The 17,360-nt window shown below is 44.8% G+C and overlaps 1 protein-coding gene across 2 annotated transcripts in view; it reads left to right on the top strand.

The window, feature by feature from the left end:
* The window catches only part of LOC147634276 (uncharacterized), a 38,938-nt gene extending 27,749 nt beyond the window's left edge, over positions 1–11,189 (top strand). For both annotated transcript variants that reach the window (XM_086805405.1, XM_086805404.1), the window contains exons 6-13: positions 8,387–8,497; positions 8,596–8,796; positions 9,045–9,158; positions 9,311–9,376; positions 9,540–9,614; positions 9,815–9,973; positions 10,187–10,381; positions 10,702–11,189. In XM_086805405.1, coding sequence (XP_086661531.1) covers positions 8,387–8,497; positions 8,596–8,796; positions 9,045–9,158; positions 9,311–9,376; positions 9,540–9,614; positions 9,815–9,973; positions 10,187–10,381; positions 10,702–10,926 — 1,146 coding nt within the window. In that variant the 3' untranslated portion in view covers positions 10,927–11,189. The remainder of the gene's footprint in view (positions 1–8,386; positions 8,498–8,595; positions 8,797–9,044; positions 9,159–9,310; positions 9,377–9,539; positions 9,615–9,814; positions 9,974–10,186; positions 10,382–10,701) is intronic.
* The last annotated feature ends 6,171 nt before the right edge of the window (positions 11,190–17,360 follow it).

Genomic DNA, 17,360 nt, shown 5'->3' with positions numbered 1-17,360 from the left:
AAGGCATACGATAGAGTCGATTGGGGATTCTTAGAGGGCACTATGCTACGCCTGGGCTTTGAGCCAGGATGGATCAGAGGGGTGGCAGCTTTGTATTCCACAGCTCGCAGCCAGGTGCTGATTGCAGGAGGTCGGGGGCCGATTTTTGAGCTGACCAGATCAGTCCGTCAGGGGTGTCCTCTCGCTCCTTTCCTTTTTCTCTTCTTTGCGGAGGCTATGAGTATGTATTTGTCGGCAGAGGAGGTTGGTTTGAGAGGACTTCAGCTCCCAGTCCGGGGGGAGGATTTGCTTGATGCTGAGTTTGCAGACGACACGGGCTTATTTTTGCATGGCCAAGAGGCCAATCTTATTCGGGCAGAGCAGTCGCTCCAGGTTTTTAGTGCAGCTTCGGGAGCATTGATCAATTGGCGCAAGACAGTCGCCTTTTGGATCAGTAGTGCTCCCACTCCGGCATGGAGTCCGGACCCCGGTTTTAGATGGATTCCTCCCGGCACAGCAGTGCGGTATTTGGGATGCCAGATCGGCCTCGATTTGTCACCTGAGCAGCAGATTGCCCCGCTTCTTCTGAGCATTCGGAAGAAGCTATTGTATTGGAGTACAGCTCGACTATCCTTGGCTGGTAGGGTGGTGGTGGCAAATCAGGTGCTGTTAGCGACTATGTGGTACATTACGTCTTGCTGGATTTTCTCGAGCTCTTGCATCAGCCAGGTACAGAGGCTGATCAGGAACTTTCTGTGGTCTGGGCGGGACGGTCAGCCAGCTCGGGCAAAGGTTGCATGGGCAGTTATTACACTTCCGCTGGCTCAGGGCGGTTTGGGCATTATAGATCCAGTCGATCAGAGTAGAGCCTTATTGGGGAAGCTTATTGTTCGGGGGTTGCTTCCAGGCGCTGAGCCTTGGAAAGAGCTCCTCTTGCAGCGACTGCAGGCCCGGGCGCCTCCTGCAGGGGGTACTTGGGCACCAGAGATTCGATGGATCTTCATAGAGATGAGGAGGACAGGCCTCAGTAGAGGATGGGAGGACAGATTTGCTCTGAGTATCCTGAGAGCTTGGGAGCTGGTGAGACCGGGGCTCTCTCAGCGGCCTCCTTCTTGTGTTGAGGAGCGGGCCAGGCAGCCGCTCATCTGGAGCCCAGCGGTTCGTACAGAGCATGGCCATATGCTGGGTTCTCGGCCTCGTCTAGCCTGGGGACCTTTAGCGGCAGGCCCGGCTCGTAGTTTTGGAGACTGGCAGGCTTTCTGCAGTCTACCAGAGGAGACCCAGGTGGAGAGGCTGAGTCACTTCAGAGGGGGATTGATTATGAGGGATGATATTCAGGAGGCACTTTCAGAGGAGTGGTTCACACCTCTCGAGCCAGCGGCCCCACGATGGATGGGAGCCTTTACACAGTTGGAGATCCTGATTGCTGTCAGAGCTAGCACTGAGGATGGCAGATGCCTCTATTATGAGATTCAGGATGAGGGCAGACTTCAGAGAGTGGAGGTGGAGTCGCCTTTGGTTGCAGAGTGCACCTTTCAGAGGATTCGGGTAGTGGCTGCCGCTTCTCGGAAGTGGCATATTGACCCCGACCCTGCGGACGTGCTCCCGGATTGGCGCATCTGGGCATATGCAGCGCGCCCCTTGGCCCGGCTGCAGTGGGACCCCGGAGAGTACGAGTGGCATGATCCTTATGCATCCCTTGAGGCCACAGAGATCACATTTTTCCAGTATACTGTTAGGCTGGGACGGCATATCTTGTCGGCGAGGAGGACGGTTTCTCCAGCGGCAGCGGGGCATTGGCGATTGCAGGGACTATCACAGGAGTTCCTGGAGGATTTCTGGGCTCGGCTCTGGGCTAGTCGACAGGCCCGCAGGATCTCGGCTTTTCAGTGGCTGGTCGCCCACAGGGGCTCAGCAGTTGGCACTTGGCTTGTTTACAGCGGTCTTCCGGCGGCCTGCGTCCGATGCGGCCACCCTATGGAGACACAGAGACATTGCCTGTGGGACTGCCCTCAGGCACAGCAGATTTGGCTGCGGATGCTGCGTATTCTGGCCCCCCTCTCTCCAGAGGGTATGTTTACGTGGGGTGCCGCTGCTTGGTCGACTTCGTCAGGGCCTGCTATGGGCTATGAGATGGAGCAGGGCAGTCAGGCCATCAGATTTATTAGGGGCCAGCCTCGCCTGGTTCCGGCACCGGATTTCTCGTCCGCCAGCTGGACACAGGAGAGGGATTTACGATGGGAGCTCCTCAGCAGCCTCACCATCTGGTTCACCTGGAGGGCCCGGTGCTTTACGGCCTTTGAGGGGAGATTGGAGCCACCAGCAGAGACTGTTCGGGGGATTTGGCAGGAGTTGATCCACACCCTGCGAGGACAGTACGACCGCATCCGGGGAGACTCGGATGAGGCGATCTTACGGCGCCAGGCCTTTCATACCACTTGGCGCTGCGGCCCGTTCTATTCCCTACACACGGGATCCCCCCGTTGGCACTACAGGCCACCTGTTTGGCTTTTCCCCCCCCCCATTGTATGATTTAGCCGCTCAGTCCTTTAGACTGATGCTTGTATTTTGCAGCACCTAGGGAGAGTCTCCCGGGCTGCCATGATGTATTCACTGCTCTTCTCTCTGGTAGGAGCAGGAGAGATCTCTTTTGTAGCCCTCCGGGCGGTTTTTTACATAACTAATGAAAGGATCTTTTCTCGGAAAAAAAAAAAAAAAAAAAAAAGGGGATGAAGCGCACAGTCAACAGCCACGTGCTGGAGCTGAAGCGCAGCCTGCTGGTGGTGGACAACTGCCTGGCTGCAGAGCACAGCTTGTTGGAGAAGAACACACACAGCGTGCTGGTGATGGACACACAGTCGGCTGCTGTGGTAGGCTGCGAAGCTATCTGTAGTGCAGCCGCCTGAGGGCAGAGCGCTGCTGGCTGGGGAACAGGCTCACAGCCGCCTGCTGAGGTAGGCAGCGCAGCCTGTTTGGCTGCATGTCTGGAGGCGCACAGCCACAGCCGCCTGGCTGCTGAAAGAAGAGGGGATGCCTGCAGTGGACAGGCGCAGCCTGTATGGTCGCCTGTAGAGCAGAGAAGACAGCCCTGCGAAGTTGGTCACACAGTTGCTATAGATGAAGTGCACAGGCAGCCGTCAGCCCGCTGGACAAAGGGCGCCGCCGTCAGCTGTGGGGATGAGGTTGGCGCAGCCTGAAAAACCAAGGAGATGAACGCCGGGATGCTTCGATAGAAGTGGTGGCTCCCTTTTTGTAAAGGTTGGAGGGGGAGTTAACAATTTGAGTTGGCTGGCTCCCCATGTTTGCATGTGGGCGGCCAGCTCCAAGGTGGTGTGGGTAGGTGACCATGCACCCACCCCCACACACACACAAGATAAGTGAGGCTCCCCACCTTGGCCCCTAAGTGGGTGCCCACTTTTAAGTGAGTGTGAACATATAACCTTATAAAATGAAAGGTTAGAAAATAAACCATTAAACCAACATGTGCAATACACTTACCACCTGTTCACATGCACCAAAACTCGTCAGAAGACAGAGCAAACTTCACGACTCATTGGCAGGCGTCCCCGCTCAGTAAGTAACACGACAAACAGGCAAACACAAAAATACAAGTCATGCGAAAACAGTTTCAAACATGCAGAACATGAGTGCATGTGTAAATAGTATCATGGACATATCTCCCGTTCATGGAACAAGTACAAAATATCTGTCGGGCACAAAAATGGCACGATGTAAAACATAAATCCTGGTCTTCCTATGGAGTGACAGTCCCATAGGTAAGACACAGTTCCAGGCACGAGCCTCCCTATGGAGTGAAAGTCCCACAGGCAAGACACAGCACGAATACTTGCTCTTCCATGGCGTCACGCGTGACATTCCCATGGATAGAACACAATCCAGGTGATACATGGGTAGCACCAGTCTGACTCCCGTCCATACGACACCTTCTTGCTAACACACGGGTGGCACCAGTCTGGCTCCCGTCCATGTCAAGCTAGAAAACTGGCCTCTTCACATGAGACACCGGCCTGGCCTGAAGTGAACGAGACACAAATCTGGAGATGGACCAAATGGTCGGCCAATTGGTGACAAAAGGAGATGTGCAGAAAAACAGTATTGGGTCCCAATTACCCTCTGTAGGGCCCCCACCACGGATGGTGTATTTGCTTTATTAGAATGATCAGAAATCTGAAAGAAAATACAGCAATCTTGGACCTTTTCTTGGCTGGGAATACCTTGCCCTTGACCTGAATCCTTCACCCCTTTGCTTAGCACCCTCTTGGCTTTGTCTAGCCTCTTATGCTTGAGCTCTTGGTGGAGAATGAGATGAATGAATGGGATTGTGGCCTCCACTATTTATACTACTCAATCATGAGCAGTCGGCCAGCTGTAAATCCAAATGGCCAGAAATATTCTGTCCCACGACTGTAAATCTAGCATTAAATGCTGGAAAAATCCCATTTAATGCTGAAAAAAATCCCATAAAGTCTGCTCATCTCTTCTTGGCTGGCTGGACATTAGGCGCCTGCTTTAAGTCAAGTTTGGGCACCTTTTCTAGGCTGTTTCGGGACTGGGCAGCCTGTATGGGCTGCCCCATACTTGCCCTACACCCCTCCCATGGCTGGATAATCAGTCGGCTACCCCTGGCCTGCCCCTAGGGCTGTCCTACAGCCCCTCCATGGCTGGTGGGTTCAGCCAGGGCCTTCCTGGCCCTCATGGGGGTGGTTCCACACTATCCCCATGCCCACACAAAGCCGGGGTAGCCCTATGGGCTGGCCCCTTGTTCTAAACGCAAACCCTAACTAACTACTCAGTGATCTGGCATCCGGTACCATACCAGATACACAGAATCACTGACATCATTCTAGAGGGAGACTCACAGCGCGGACTGGCACTGTTTCATGTGCAGGACAGTGCACACTTGACCTTAGACTCCTGTGCAGGACAATGCACACCTGACCTCGGACAACTGAGATGGATCCCTGGCTGACTCGTCTCGGACTGGGCTCACATGGGACCAGTTCACCATCCCAGGTCCTGCACCTTTTGTACTGTGTACAGAAATGTCTACGTGACATCCAAGTACGGGATGTACGTGACATTCAGACTTTTGAAAGATAAAGTCAAGGAAGCACCTATCTTAGCATTACCCGATCCTAGTCGGCCTTATGTTCTTGAAACTGATGCCAGTGACTATGCCATCGGGGCTGCTCTATTTCAAGATGGTAGACTTGTTGCTTTTGAAAGTAAAAAGCTAGACGACACTCAATCTCATTGGTGGCCAACCCTTGAGAAGGAGCTTTATGCTGTGATTCACGCTCTCAAGGTTTGGAGACATTATTTATATGGCTCCAAGTTTGTGGTATTGATTGATCATCAGTCAATCAAAGTATGTGTGTGATGCGGATGATTTGAGAGGAAGGAAAGCTCGTTGGGCTGAGTTAATGCAAGATTTTGATTTTGAGATTCGTTATCGAAAAGGGTCCATGAATAGTGTTGCAGATGCGCTTAGTCGAATTAGAGAGGTGAATACTTTGTCGTTCATCGAGATTTCTACTGACTTATTTCAGTCATTGAGAGGGCTTTGCAAGACTGATAGTTATTTTGATCCATTTTGGCAGAAGATCCAGGACGAAAGCTCATTGATTGACCAAGACTTGATGACTGAGCAGTCTACCATTCAGGCTGCAGGAGGCCAGTGGATGATTCGGAATGGTTTACTATTCCGTAATGACAAAATTTGTGTACCATAGATCCCGGACGTTAGGTCCAAGATTCTTAAGGAGTGTCACGACGTCCCTTCTGCTAGACATCCTGGGGTACATAAGACACTATCGTTAGTGAAACACACTTTTTATTGGCTAAAGATGAAAGGGTATGTAAAAGATAATGTTCTCAAGTGTCAAGTTTGTCAAGCTAATAAAGCTGAACACTTTAGACAGGCTGGGTTGTTGCATCCTTTGCAAATCCCAGGTAATAAATGGGAAAGTATTTTCATGGATTTTATTACCGGATTGCCAAGAACACATCAAGGCCACAATTCTATTTGGGTTGTGGTAGATCGCTTGACAAAAGTGGCTAGATTTTTACCGACCTGGAAGACTATTACAGCTACGTAATTAGCAAGGCAGTTTATCGAGCAATTGTTTAGACTGTACGGGTTACCGCAGGACATAGTCAGTGATAGAGACTAAGTTTACGAGTGATTTTTGGAAACTTGTTTTTGAGAAATTGGAAACAACTTTGAATTTGAGTTCCTCAGGCCACAATTCTATTTGGGTTGTGGTAGATCGCTTGACAAAAATGGCTAGATTTTTACCGACCCGGAAGACTATTACAGCTACGTAATTAGCAAGGCAGTTTATTGAGCAATTGTTTAGACTGTACGGGTTACCGCAGGACATAGTCAGTGATAGGGACTAAGTTTACGAGTGATTTTTGGAAACTTGTTTTTGAGAAATTGGAAACAACTTTGAATTTGAGTTCCTCAGGCCACAATTCTATTTGGGTTGTGGTAGATCGCTTGACAAAAATGGCTAGATTTTTACCGACCCGGAAGACTATTACAGCTACGTAATTAGCAAGGCAGTTTATCGAGCAATTGTTTAGACTGTACGGGTTACCGCAGGACATAGTCAGTGATAGGGACTAAGTTTACGAGTGATTTTTGGAAACTTGTTTTTGAGAAATTGGAAACAACTTTGAATTTGAGTTCCTCATATCTTCCTCAATTTGATGGCCAGACTGAAAGAGTGAATCAAATTTTGGAGGATATGCTTCGAGCATATGTATCTAAAAGACAGAGTTCATGGGAGGATTATCTTCCTATGTTAGAATTTGCATATAATAGTACTAAGCATACGAGTACATGTTTTAGTCCTTTCATGCTTATGTATGGTTTTCAACCTAGATCACCTCTTACAGTGGGTTTCTCAGGACTTCAGCATGATGCAGCACGTAATTTTTTGCAAGATATGCAAGAAATGTTACAAGTTGCGAAGGAATCTATTAGAAGTGCTCAAGACCGAGACAGATTTTATTCTAATAGACATCGTTCATCCAGAGAGTACTCTGAAGGCACGATGGTATATTTGCGAGTTCTGAAAGATTCCGAGACTTTACGGACAGGTCGATCTTTGAAATTATCCCCTAGATACTGTGGATCATTTCGTATTACACGACGGATTGGTTCTGTTGCATATGAATTGGATTTGCCTTCTCATGTGAAAATTCATCCTGTATTTCATGTCAGTAGACTTAGGAAGTACTGGGTGGAGACCAGTTAGTTACTCGTCAAGAAATCATAGATGTCGAAGACATGACATTTGTTCCACACGGACCTGAAAAGATTCTTGGATTTCGTGAAAGAAGATTGCGTAATACGCTCATCACGGAATACCAGATCAAGTGGAAGGATCGTGTTGAGGAGGACGCTACATGGGAGACATTGACTGCTCTTCAGAGAGATTACCTTGGCTTTTAGTGAGCTTAGGAGTGAGCTCTTAGAGGAAGGGGAGTATGTCATGTGCACAGTGTGTATGTTAATATATCTTTCTTTCTTTCTTCTATATCACTCACAAGTGAATGTCCTCCAACTTTGCTTGATGGGATCAGGGCCCTCTCGATGTGCAAGGTAGTCTCCAAGCGTGGCGTGATACACCATGCCCTTCCTCGCACAAAGTACATGAAGGACTGTCAAGGACATAACAATCTACATCGAAAGGTTTTTCTTCCAGTGAGCAGCACACATTTACTCTTACTCTTTTGTCTATGGAGGAGCTGTCTACCCCTCCCTTAAGAGTCATGCACATGAAATAGGATTTGAAACATGAATGACCAACCCTTGGAAGTGCTGAATGGCTGAAATCTAGGGAATAGCAAAAAGAATGCCACATTGTAAGTTCAAGTAGAAATAGCAAAAGATCATGAAAGAACAAAAATTCCGAAGGCACAAGATGCTCAAATGTTAACTTCTGTAAACTTTTAGTTAATTGAGAGGAAAAACTCACGAGTGTGAGCAACATATGCTTGAGGACGTAAGTATTGTTTTGTTTACTAAGAGACGTTAGTCCTCGTACTGTGGACCCTATTGTTTCCGTGTCCCGACTTCCTTTGTTGAGTTCTATGCCAACCTTTGGAAACCAAGCAGCTAGCAGCTAAGTGTGCCATGGTTTTAGGAAGGGATAGGGGCTTGGGATTGTGACAAGGTTAAGAGCTCTTAACATTTGATTCGTTTGTATGTGCTAGACCGCGATGATATTTTTTTAATATTTCTTATCTAAGTAAGCCCTGTTTTAAGAGAAAGCTACATAAAGTACTGGTGGTATGGTGTAATGTCTTTTCCCAGTTGCCCAATCTGCAAATGATCCTGGTGTCTACCAACTTGGATGGTAACTGCTCTCTGTAGGTGGTGGCTCATATTTTGGTCAACAGAAACACATGGCTGCCTGTGGGAATGTCTTTCGGTCAATGCCACCAAGGTCGGGGCTGGGATTTCCTAAATTGGCAAAAAGTTTTGGTACAGGACGGTCCCTTTTCTTATAATTGAGGAGCTGGTTATTGCAATTTGGCAAGTGGATTTCGCCCATGTCTTGCTAACTTCTGAACTTGTTGCAGCCAAACCGTAGCTTCAGATTGCCTATGCTGTCCATTCGCCGCTCTTCTTGTACAAGAGAAAATTTTGGGATTGTGAAGGCTGCATTGGACACAGTGGAAAACGAATTTGTGTATTCTTTTCCAGATTCTTTGCTGCTTCCACGCCACAATGCACTATATCCAAGCTCCGAGTTCGATAGATCCTGCTCCCCTTTTATGCAGGTAAGTAGTGTCTGGATTGTCATGACAACTTTGTGATGTTTTAAGTAATTTTTGCCTCCTGTAAGAGGCTATACACAGACCACCGCTCCACCTTTCACGTATGGCAATCTCGGGTGCCAGTTAAGCTTGTGGGTTTTCGCATGTTGAATTCGCGGGTCTTCCCCATCCAAGTTCCTTCCTGTGGGTGAAGGATTATCAGTGAAATTATGTTGCTTGTCTAATTATTTCTGATCATAACTGGCTTGCAGATGAACAAGTCGAGGACAGGCCACTACGTTGTTCGACCCCTCATCAATGGGAGGGAAGCCGGGAATTTCATAGTTGATACAGGAACAGGCACACTGGCCATCACTCAAAGAATGGTACAAACCATTGCAAGAGGATTTCTGTGCATGCATGAGAATAGTAGATTTTGTCAATGCTGGGTTTTCCATGATTTTGTTGACCATTCAATGAACTCATGTCCTATTGCATGTTTTTTTTTGAGTCGTGGAGTTTTTGGTTTTGGTCACAGGCAAGACAACTTGGTTTGTCCACTTTTGGAGAGGTGCATGCAACCAGCATTTCTGGTGGCCATACGGTAAGGGAAGTAGTTTGTTGTGATACTACATTATACAAAAGATGTATGTCTGCTTTGCAAAGCAGGGTTTCTCTCTTTAGCGTTGTTATATGTTAGCTTGACTGGTGCGTGTACATACACAATCATGGGAGAGATTGCACTTAGTTTGGCAAGTTTGTTGCAGCTGTCAACACGATTTTCCCGAGGATCAAGCTTTCAGCTTGGACCTCTAAAGATCAAAGACCCAGTTTTTGTGCAGGTGAGTTTTATTCTTGTGGCTAGATCAACACTCGCACCCCAACTCACCTCCACTCCTACTACTATTCCCACCCCCACCAACCCCTGACGGGTTGCCTTACATTACTACTTGTGAATGAAGCTTTGCTGTGATATTTTGGCTCATGCTACTGTGAGTTGTTTTTTATGGTAATGATTGGTTGTTTGATCACAACCATGCAGATTGGTATAGACAAATTGTTGAAAGATGCTGAAGGGCTTTGTGGGTTCGATATCTTCTATGGCTCTATTGTAGAGATGTCGCATAGGGACCGCACTTTGTCATTGTACGATCCAGTGGATTATGAAGCGTCACCCCGAGCTCGTGGAATACAGTGGCAGGTCTGAGCTGTGATTTTTAAACTAGTACTAGGACAGCTCTATGAAAAGGGACTTTATGTACCACCTCCTCTTCCTGAAAGGGGAAGGTCATGGCCGGCCATTCGTGGTGGACAGAAAATCTCCCTTGTCCAAGCCCCCAAAATGGGCAGTTGTACAAATTTTTAGTATCCTTTTAACAGTAATTTTCTAAAATACTGAACACTTTTGGTACAGAGGATGTACTTGTACGACAGGGTTCCACATATGCTTGCAAAAATAAATGGGCAAGAAGTGCTGCTGATGCTGGATACAGGCGCTGCGGGCCCGGGGTTGATGTTTCCCAGTAGTGCCGTAAAAGGGTTTGACGACCAGCCGGCAGCTGACATGCCGGCAACGTTAGGGAGAGGAAGGACACTCTATGTTTCTCAGGTAGTGGTTTGGTTCCTCATCTCTGGAGGTGCATGTAGCACATTTAGACACAGCAGATATAGAGATAATTGACCCAATAAAATAGATATATTTTATTTACATACACCACACACACATACATGCACGGTCATGCATGCAGGCATGCACACTCGTGTTCGCACCCTTGCACATATTTAATATACGATATCCAATTTTTTTTTTTTGTTATGCTTATTATTTGCTCTTGTTATGCTGCTTGTATCTATTATCATTATATTTGAAATGTAAATGTTGTATGGAATATCTTGTCTAAAATATAAATTTGCTGGATCATTTTGCAGGCAGACTATGGAAACATTCAGAATTTTGAAATAGCAGGTTGCTCGTTTACGGACCTTACAGCTCTCGTCCCCAGCAAAACTGGCCAGCAAATGGGCCTTTCGGGATACTGTGCAGGTGTCGTATGTGCGGAAATGCTAAAACATTTCACCATTGTTTTTGATTATGCGAATTGTCGCATGGCTTTTCTAGATCAAAGATTTAGAAGAGGAAATTCAAGGTTTTGAGGATGTTCGCACAGGAAAAAGGAAGAGGGGGGGGGGGGGGGATATATGCTATTCAATACAGAATCTTGTTCACTTACATATTGGGGATTCCTGTATTTGAGTGAACTTGTGCAGATGGGACTGGATAATCAAAATTCTAGGAGTCATCTGTCTAAAGTACTCAACTTGTGAAGGGTTCACATTTTGAGATACTTCTTTGACTTGATCTCTTTATGTATATAGCAACAGATTCATTTTGATGATTAAAATCGAGTTTCACTAAATGAATATAAGGGTTGGGATTAGGATGTGTTGGGTCAGCCTACATATAGTAAGGATGTGTGTTGCTGTCTCCTATCTTGGGAAAGTTTGCTTCAGTCATTAAGGAGCTCAGAGAAGAGATAAAGGTGAAGTAAAGCATCCGAAAAGTGTGAATAGGAGAGTACAGTAGTTTCCCAAACAACAATTCAAGTGTGCCAAAGGCATGTCTTGAAGCAACACCTCACCAGCAACAAGTTCCACGTGGCTCATACCACCAGCTTGTGCATTGCTAGCTATGGCTTGTATGACCTGCCTGGGTTTTCACATCTGTTTTTCAAACCACCGCTTAGGCGACTTGTGGCTGCCAATTTTCTGAGTCACCTTACATCCTGCCCCTGCTTATTTCAGAGCTCACACGGTCCAATGACAAGGAGCAGCCAATAAAACAAGTTTCAAGTATTTTGTGAACCAAAAGAAAAGTTTCAGGTAGATGTGGGGGGGGGGGGGGGGGGGGGGGGGGGGGTAGGATGAGTTGTCTACTTTTCCAATTGTTGATCTGTAAGCTTTTCTTACACAAGTAGAGAGGTCTTATCATCCACAACCCCAATATTGGATGTGGAGTTCGGCAGGCTCTTTTAGTCTTATTCTAATGTGATGGAGTGTGGAAGGCTCTTTAAGTTTTATTCTAGTGGCTCTATTTAGGTCCTTGGGTAAAGTGGCTCAGTCAGCTAACATTGACATCTTCACTATCATGCGTATAGTGATCAGATTCCATTTTCTTGAAGCCTATGTTCATGGACTGTCAATCACGATAACAAGCTTGCTTAAGGCCATAAAGGCTTCTTTGTTGAGGACGACTCACCATGTTTTCTTTGTCATGATTAGTAAATTCAATGGGTTGTGTCACGTGAATTTCTTCATATACGAAAAGCCATTCAAGAAAGCATCCTCCCATGTTCCAATAGCCATGAAGATCAATATTCTAAATTTGTCATCTTGGTTGTAATGAACAAAAGTCCTGTCATAATCTATGCCATACTTTTGTGCATAGCCTTTAGCCACCAACAATTGATTCTATATTTGATGCATCATACAACTACTTGACACCAATTGTGTTCTTTTCCTTGAAATATTAACAAGATTCCATCTTCTTAATGAATATATTATATAGCATCCTATTCAAGTGCATAATTTGTGCATGATAAAACTCATAAAAGCATGGTTTGATTGCTATATTGCATTGTGTTTTGTTTGGATATGTGGCCTTTGCTCTTTTGAGACCTTTGAAAAGTGTTGTAGAGGGCAAGGTAAAATCTTCGTACTTGCTAATCAAAAACTCCTTCGTTTCACCTCTACATGAATTGACTTCTTAGCTTTACGATTTTCAACCAATGTTTCTTAGAATACTTTGACCGTTGTTAAACAAAACATCTCTATTTAAAAATTACTAGAGTTCTTAACCTTTTGTTAACCACTTAGTTTGTTAACGTGGTTTCATCCGCTCGTTCTACCATAAGGCGCTTTACCATCTTACTCGCGCACAAATGGACGCTTATTTGTTATAAGAGAGCGTTGGAGCACATAAACTAGTTTGAACGACTTATTATGAAAACTAGTCTTTTGTATATATGTCATTTTTGAAAATAAGTAATGAACAATCATTCCCTTGCAATAGTTTACTTGGGAGCTCTCTTCTCTCTTCTTGCTTGCTTACATGCGTTTAAATCTTGCTTGCTTGATGGATGCATGCTAGATAGGTTTGATTGTAGGTTTTTATCTTGCAATATCTTCTTCTTCTTCCCTTGTCTTTATGAGAGAGAACCATATGAAGGACCATCTCTTCTTGTTTCTATCTAGGCATTGAGAACTCTCCCTCATCCTTTTGGCAAGGAGCATTCCGGTGTGACAATAGAGTGAGGATGCAATAGACGACTTAGTGCATCCACAATGGGAAGTTGTAGCTTGAAGGATAACATGCGTCAGCAAGGCTAAGACTTGAACATATTTGGTGTCGTCGTTCGGAACTAGCTTAGGAATTAGCTTCGTTTTTTCATCCATTTCAAGCTATTGGAATTGTTTAATATTGGTCAGTGTTGATTAGGAGATCACACTCCAAAAAAACTTACGGTTTTGGAGCATTGGATGTGTTTGTTTGTGCATTTAATGATCATCTATTGGTAAGGTGAAATCCAGGTTTTTTGATGATTTGTATGAAATTGGAGTCCAAGAGGCTTAGATTTAATTGCTTTGATCTAAGAATTAGCTTAGCACTTACGATTAGGAGTGGAATCCACTTCGAAAACATGAGCACCATTAGGTTGAATTAAAGTGAAATTGTCAATTTTTGTTCATGTATTTTATATTTTTTTAATAATTTATTCATGCATTGTGGAATTAGTAGAGTAGAAGCCATTAAAAATAATTAGTTGCATTATATCATTAAGAACATTAACCACACCTCATCAAGTCCAAAAAATCACAAAAAACGATCAATAACTAGCTCAAACTAGCTCTTAGGTAGGTGATGTAAGCTTACAATCCAACACACGTGACTTTGGACAGGTGAGCATATAGACATGAGCGCTTGCAAACGTGAGCATAGAGGTAGGTCACCTAATATAGTATGGACTAATTATTATAACCATAAAGACTCATACAAACACACCTATCCATGTCTTTGGAAGATATTCTTGTTATGCAATCTGTATAAGCTGCAAATTCCAAGGAAAGTTCTTGTTCTTCAAAATTATTGGAAAATTAAGTACATACCCAATAATTGCATAATACCAATCCTGTCATAGGTCCAGTCCCTAGATTTTCGTGTGCCAAGTAGGTCTTTCACATAAGGAAAGTTCGTGAGCTGAGTTCATATAAAAAAGGCACGAGCCTACATACGTGAACATGGATACGTGAACCTGCATATACGTGAGCCAAGAGAACATGAACTTGACAAGTGAGCCTAGAGACGTGAACCTGTAGATGTGGGCCTAGATATGTGAACCTCCTACAACGTGAGCCTGGAGATGTGAGTCTAGAGGCATGAACGTAGACACGTGAGCCTAGTAAAAAAAAAAACAAAAATCAACTATAAAAAAAATTGTCTGAAACCATTCTCAGACTTGATCCAGAAACATAGGGGACCTTTGATGCGAACCCGATCTAGACAATACAATTAATTTTTGGGAACAACTATATAGTTATTGCAATGCATCAAACCAAACCTCCTGATATCCACACCTTCAATTCCAGCAAATGATTAGCACTTAACAGTCCTCCCCCAGTTAAGAAGGCTTGACTCTTTCAGATCCACCTCAAGCGAGGAGCTTTGGGACGAAATGAGCCAATGAAACGTAAACGTGAGTGGAGGAACATTGGAACACCTGGAAAAAGGAGCCGCCACAGTCCTCCAAACTCTGGATTCACAAACATGCTTTGTAAACATTGCCTTAAATTTCATGAACAAGACATTGAACCATCCTATTTTTGGTTGCAACTCCAGGGAAAGAGCGCCAATAGGACCATGAACCTAATGAACCTATTGGGTGCAACTCCAAAGCATGTTTACAAACATGCTTTATAAACATTGCCTTAAATTTCACGAAGAAGACATTCAATTGTCCTATTTTTGGATGCAACTCTAGTGAAAGAGCGCCAATAGGACCATGAACCTCAAGGTTTGCTCCCACATGAAGTGGTCAACCACATCAGACCCTCAATGTTTCAAACATTTGGTGTCGATCCTGAGATGGGGATATCCCAAGCCGACTATGGCCAACAAAGAGCCCAACAACAACCAGAGTTATGGCAAATGGGTCTCTTCTTTGTACCACAAGGGACAATGTTCCACAATACACCCAAGAGCAAGCACACAGTGTAAGCAAGAGTCCCGTTATAGAAGTGTCTTTACCATGGAACCAAGCTCTCTTACTTATCCATTTGGACGAGGAACATGGAACCTAGTGAAGGGTAAAGAGTCAATGTTTAGGATGACCTCATCATAAATAGATTGATAAAGGTACTAACAAAACGTGTCTGGAGCTGTTCGTAGTAGTGAGTTTGTAGCCTCAAAGCTAGGCCTATGGAGGACTAGTGCTAGTAGAAAAACCACACAACCCAACTCCATAGGCCAAGAGATCTCGTACCTTGAAATAGAGGGTTTCATACAACCACCTCCTTACGTTCTATTGCCACCACATGAGTATACTGAAGACATGGTAAGGATGGCATTTGAAATGGGAAAGGGGGTTTCAACTTGAAGGATGGCATTTGAAATGGGAAAGGGGGTTTCAACTTGAAGCTCACAGTTGGGCGAAAGCCAATCCACATCTCAAGGATGATGACCAAATTCGATGGAGCTAGAGATCCTATTCAATACCTAGAGAGGTTCGATCAAATTTGTGAGGCCATGGGACACATATATAACCTCAAGTAAGAGGAGGGCAAAATGATACGAGACTACATTACTAAGTATCTCCATATGAGATGTACCCGTGAGAGACTAGATGACTTATCGCTCAAGATCGATTTATGATTAATCTTAAGAGAAAAAGATTTCATGACCAACATCTCTATACGTCTAGGCACTGTATCTTCGATGAGTGCTACCACCACCGCTCTCGCGAGGCAATAGATTGGTAGTACAACTACAAGATGAGGATGTAGAAGTCGTCCACCCAAACCAAGAGATAGGGGGCACATTATCCAAGGCCTCATTGTCATCGTCTCGCCAAGGGTGCCCTGCACCAACAAGAGTCCTAGTCAAGGCAATGAGCATGGACGAGTTAGCACAAAATAATTTGCCAACCATTTAGGTTAGGAGTGGTAGGGACAACCCCAAGGACAACGTCAAGGCCAACCCCATCCAATAGCTTAATCAAGATACTCACATCTATTCCCATGAAGGGATATGGTTTGGTGCTCTGCAATCTGCCACCGCTTAAATTATAGAAGCATGGAGTGTCTGATGCTGAGGCCTAGAAAACAATAGTATTGTGCTCATTGCTAGTATCATGGGAACCATGATTTAACTCAATGTTAGTACTAGGGAAACTTGGCACCACAACCTATTCTCTCGGTGCCAAAGTAACTCCTAGCCCTACCGTCCATACTAAATACTTCTCAACCAACACATATAACCAATGCCCATTTATCAAAACTCTATACGGAGAGGTATGTGTAGACCACCACTAATGCCATACCCACCTCTAGTATTACCATCCCAACCGGTTCCTCCTAGAAACACACTAGTACAACAGTACTTGGTGACATTGCCAATGGACTCAGAGAGTCCAGAACATGAGAGCTATGCGTCATATGCGTACACATGTGAGGTGTGTGCACGTGCAAACGTATGAATATGTGTGTGGGTGTGCGTGCATGTTTTTAGTTGTTTTTTTTATGTTTTTGGTTATGTTTTTGGGATTTTGTATTTTTTAAATCGTTCTTGGTGAAGGTAGTGACTGTACACTTGAGGGGGGGGTACCTTACATCTGTACACATGGGCTAGGGTTTAAGATTTACCATGCACACGCTCAACGTGCGAGGGTGGAGAATCGTTTACCCATCCATGACAAAATCTTAGATGCCACCACTGTTGCATGCAAATGAAGATCAATACAAGGATGCAACAAAAAAGATACTTAGGGCTCTTGTAAAGAGTTCCACTTTGTAGATGAATGTGGGAGAGGGCTTCACAATAATCCCACATGGGAACTTTTGAGAGTTCTAGAATTTTTGTATAAAAGGTGGCTCATTTGAGAGCATGGACACATTGGGCAAACTCATGTTTGAGCTCTCTTGAGACTAGCTCTCCCTCTTCTTCCATAGAGGTGCAAGCTCTTCTCACTCCCCATCTACATTGTTGTAAGTTCTATTCTTTTGTTAATTCAATGCAATGAGTTGATATTTGTCTCTCTTCTCTTGTCAATTCTCTAGTATGCATGTTTCTTATTGATAGCTTAAAGGATTGTGTGCATGCTAGGGAAATGAGTATTGAGAATGAAGAATGCTTTGATCATGTGTAAGCAATAGCTAGGCTTTCTTCTTGTTTGGATGTACGGATGAGTAGAATGTGGAGTTGAGTGAGCAATAGCAAGATTGAGCTTGAGTGTGTATTGAATCTATGTCAATAGTAGTAGTTTTCTTAGCATTCTCTCCATCAAATGGATAAGCTTTTGTGCACCGGTACGGGTTGA

This window comes from Cibotium barometz, chromosome 11, assembly GCF_041138505.1.
Source record: "Cibotium barometz isolate CiBa-2024 chromosome 11, ASM4113850v1, whole genome shotgun sequence".
Lineage (NCBI taxonomy): Eukaryota > Viridiplantae > Streptophyta > Polypodiopsida > Cyatheales > Cibotiaceae > Cibotium > Cibotium barometz.
The sequence above is the reverse complement of the archived record's forward strand: the minus strand, read 5'-3'. Positions and strand labels throughout refer to the sequence as shown.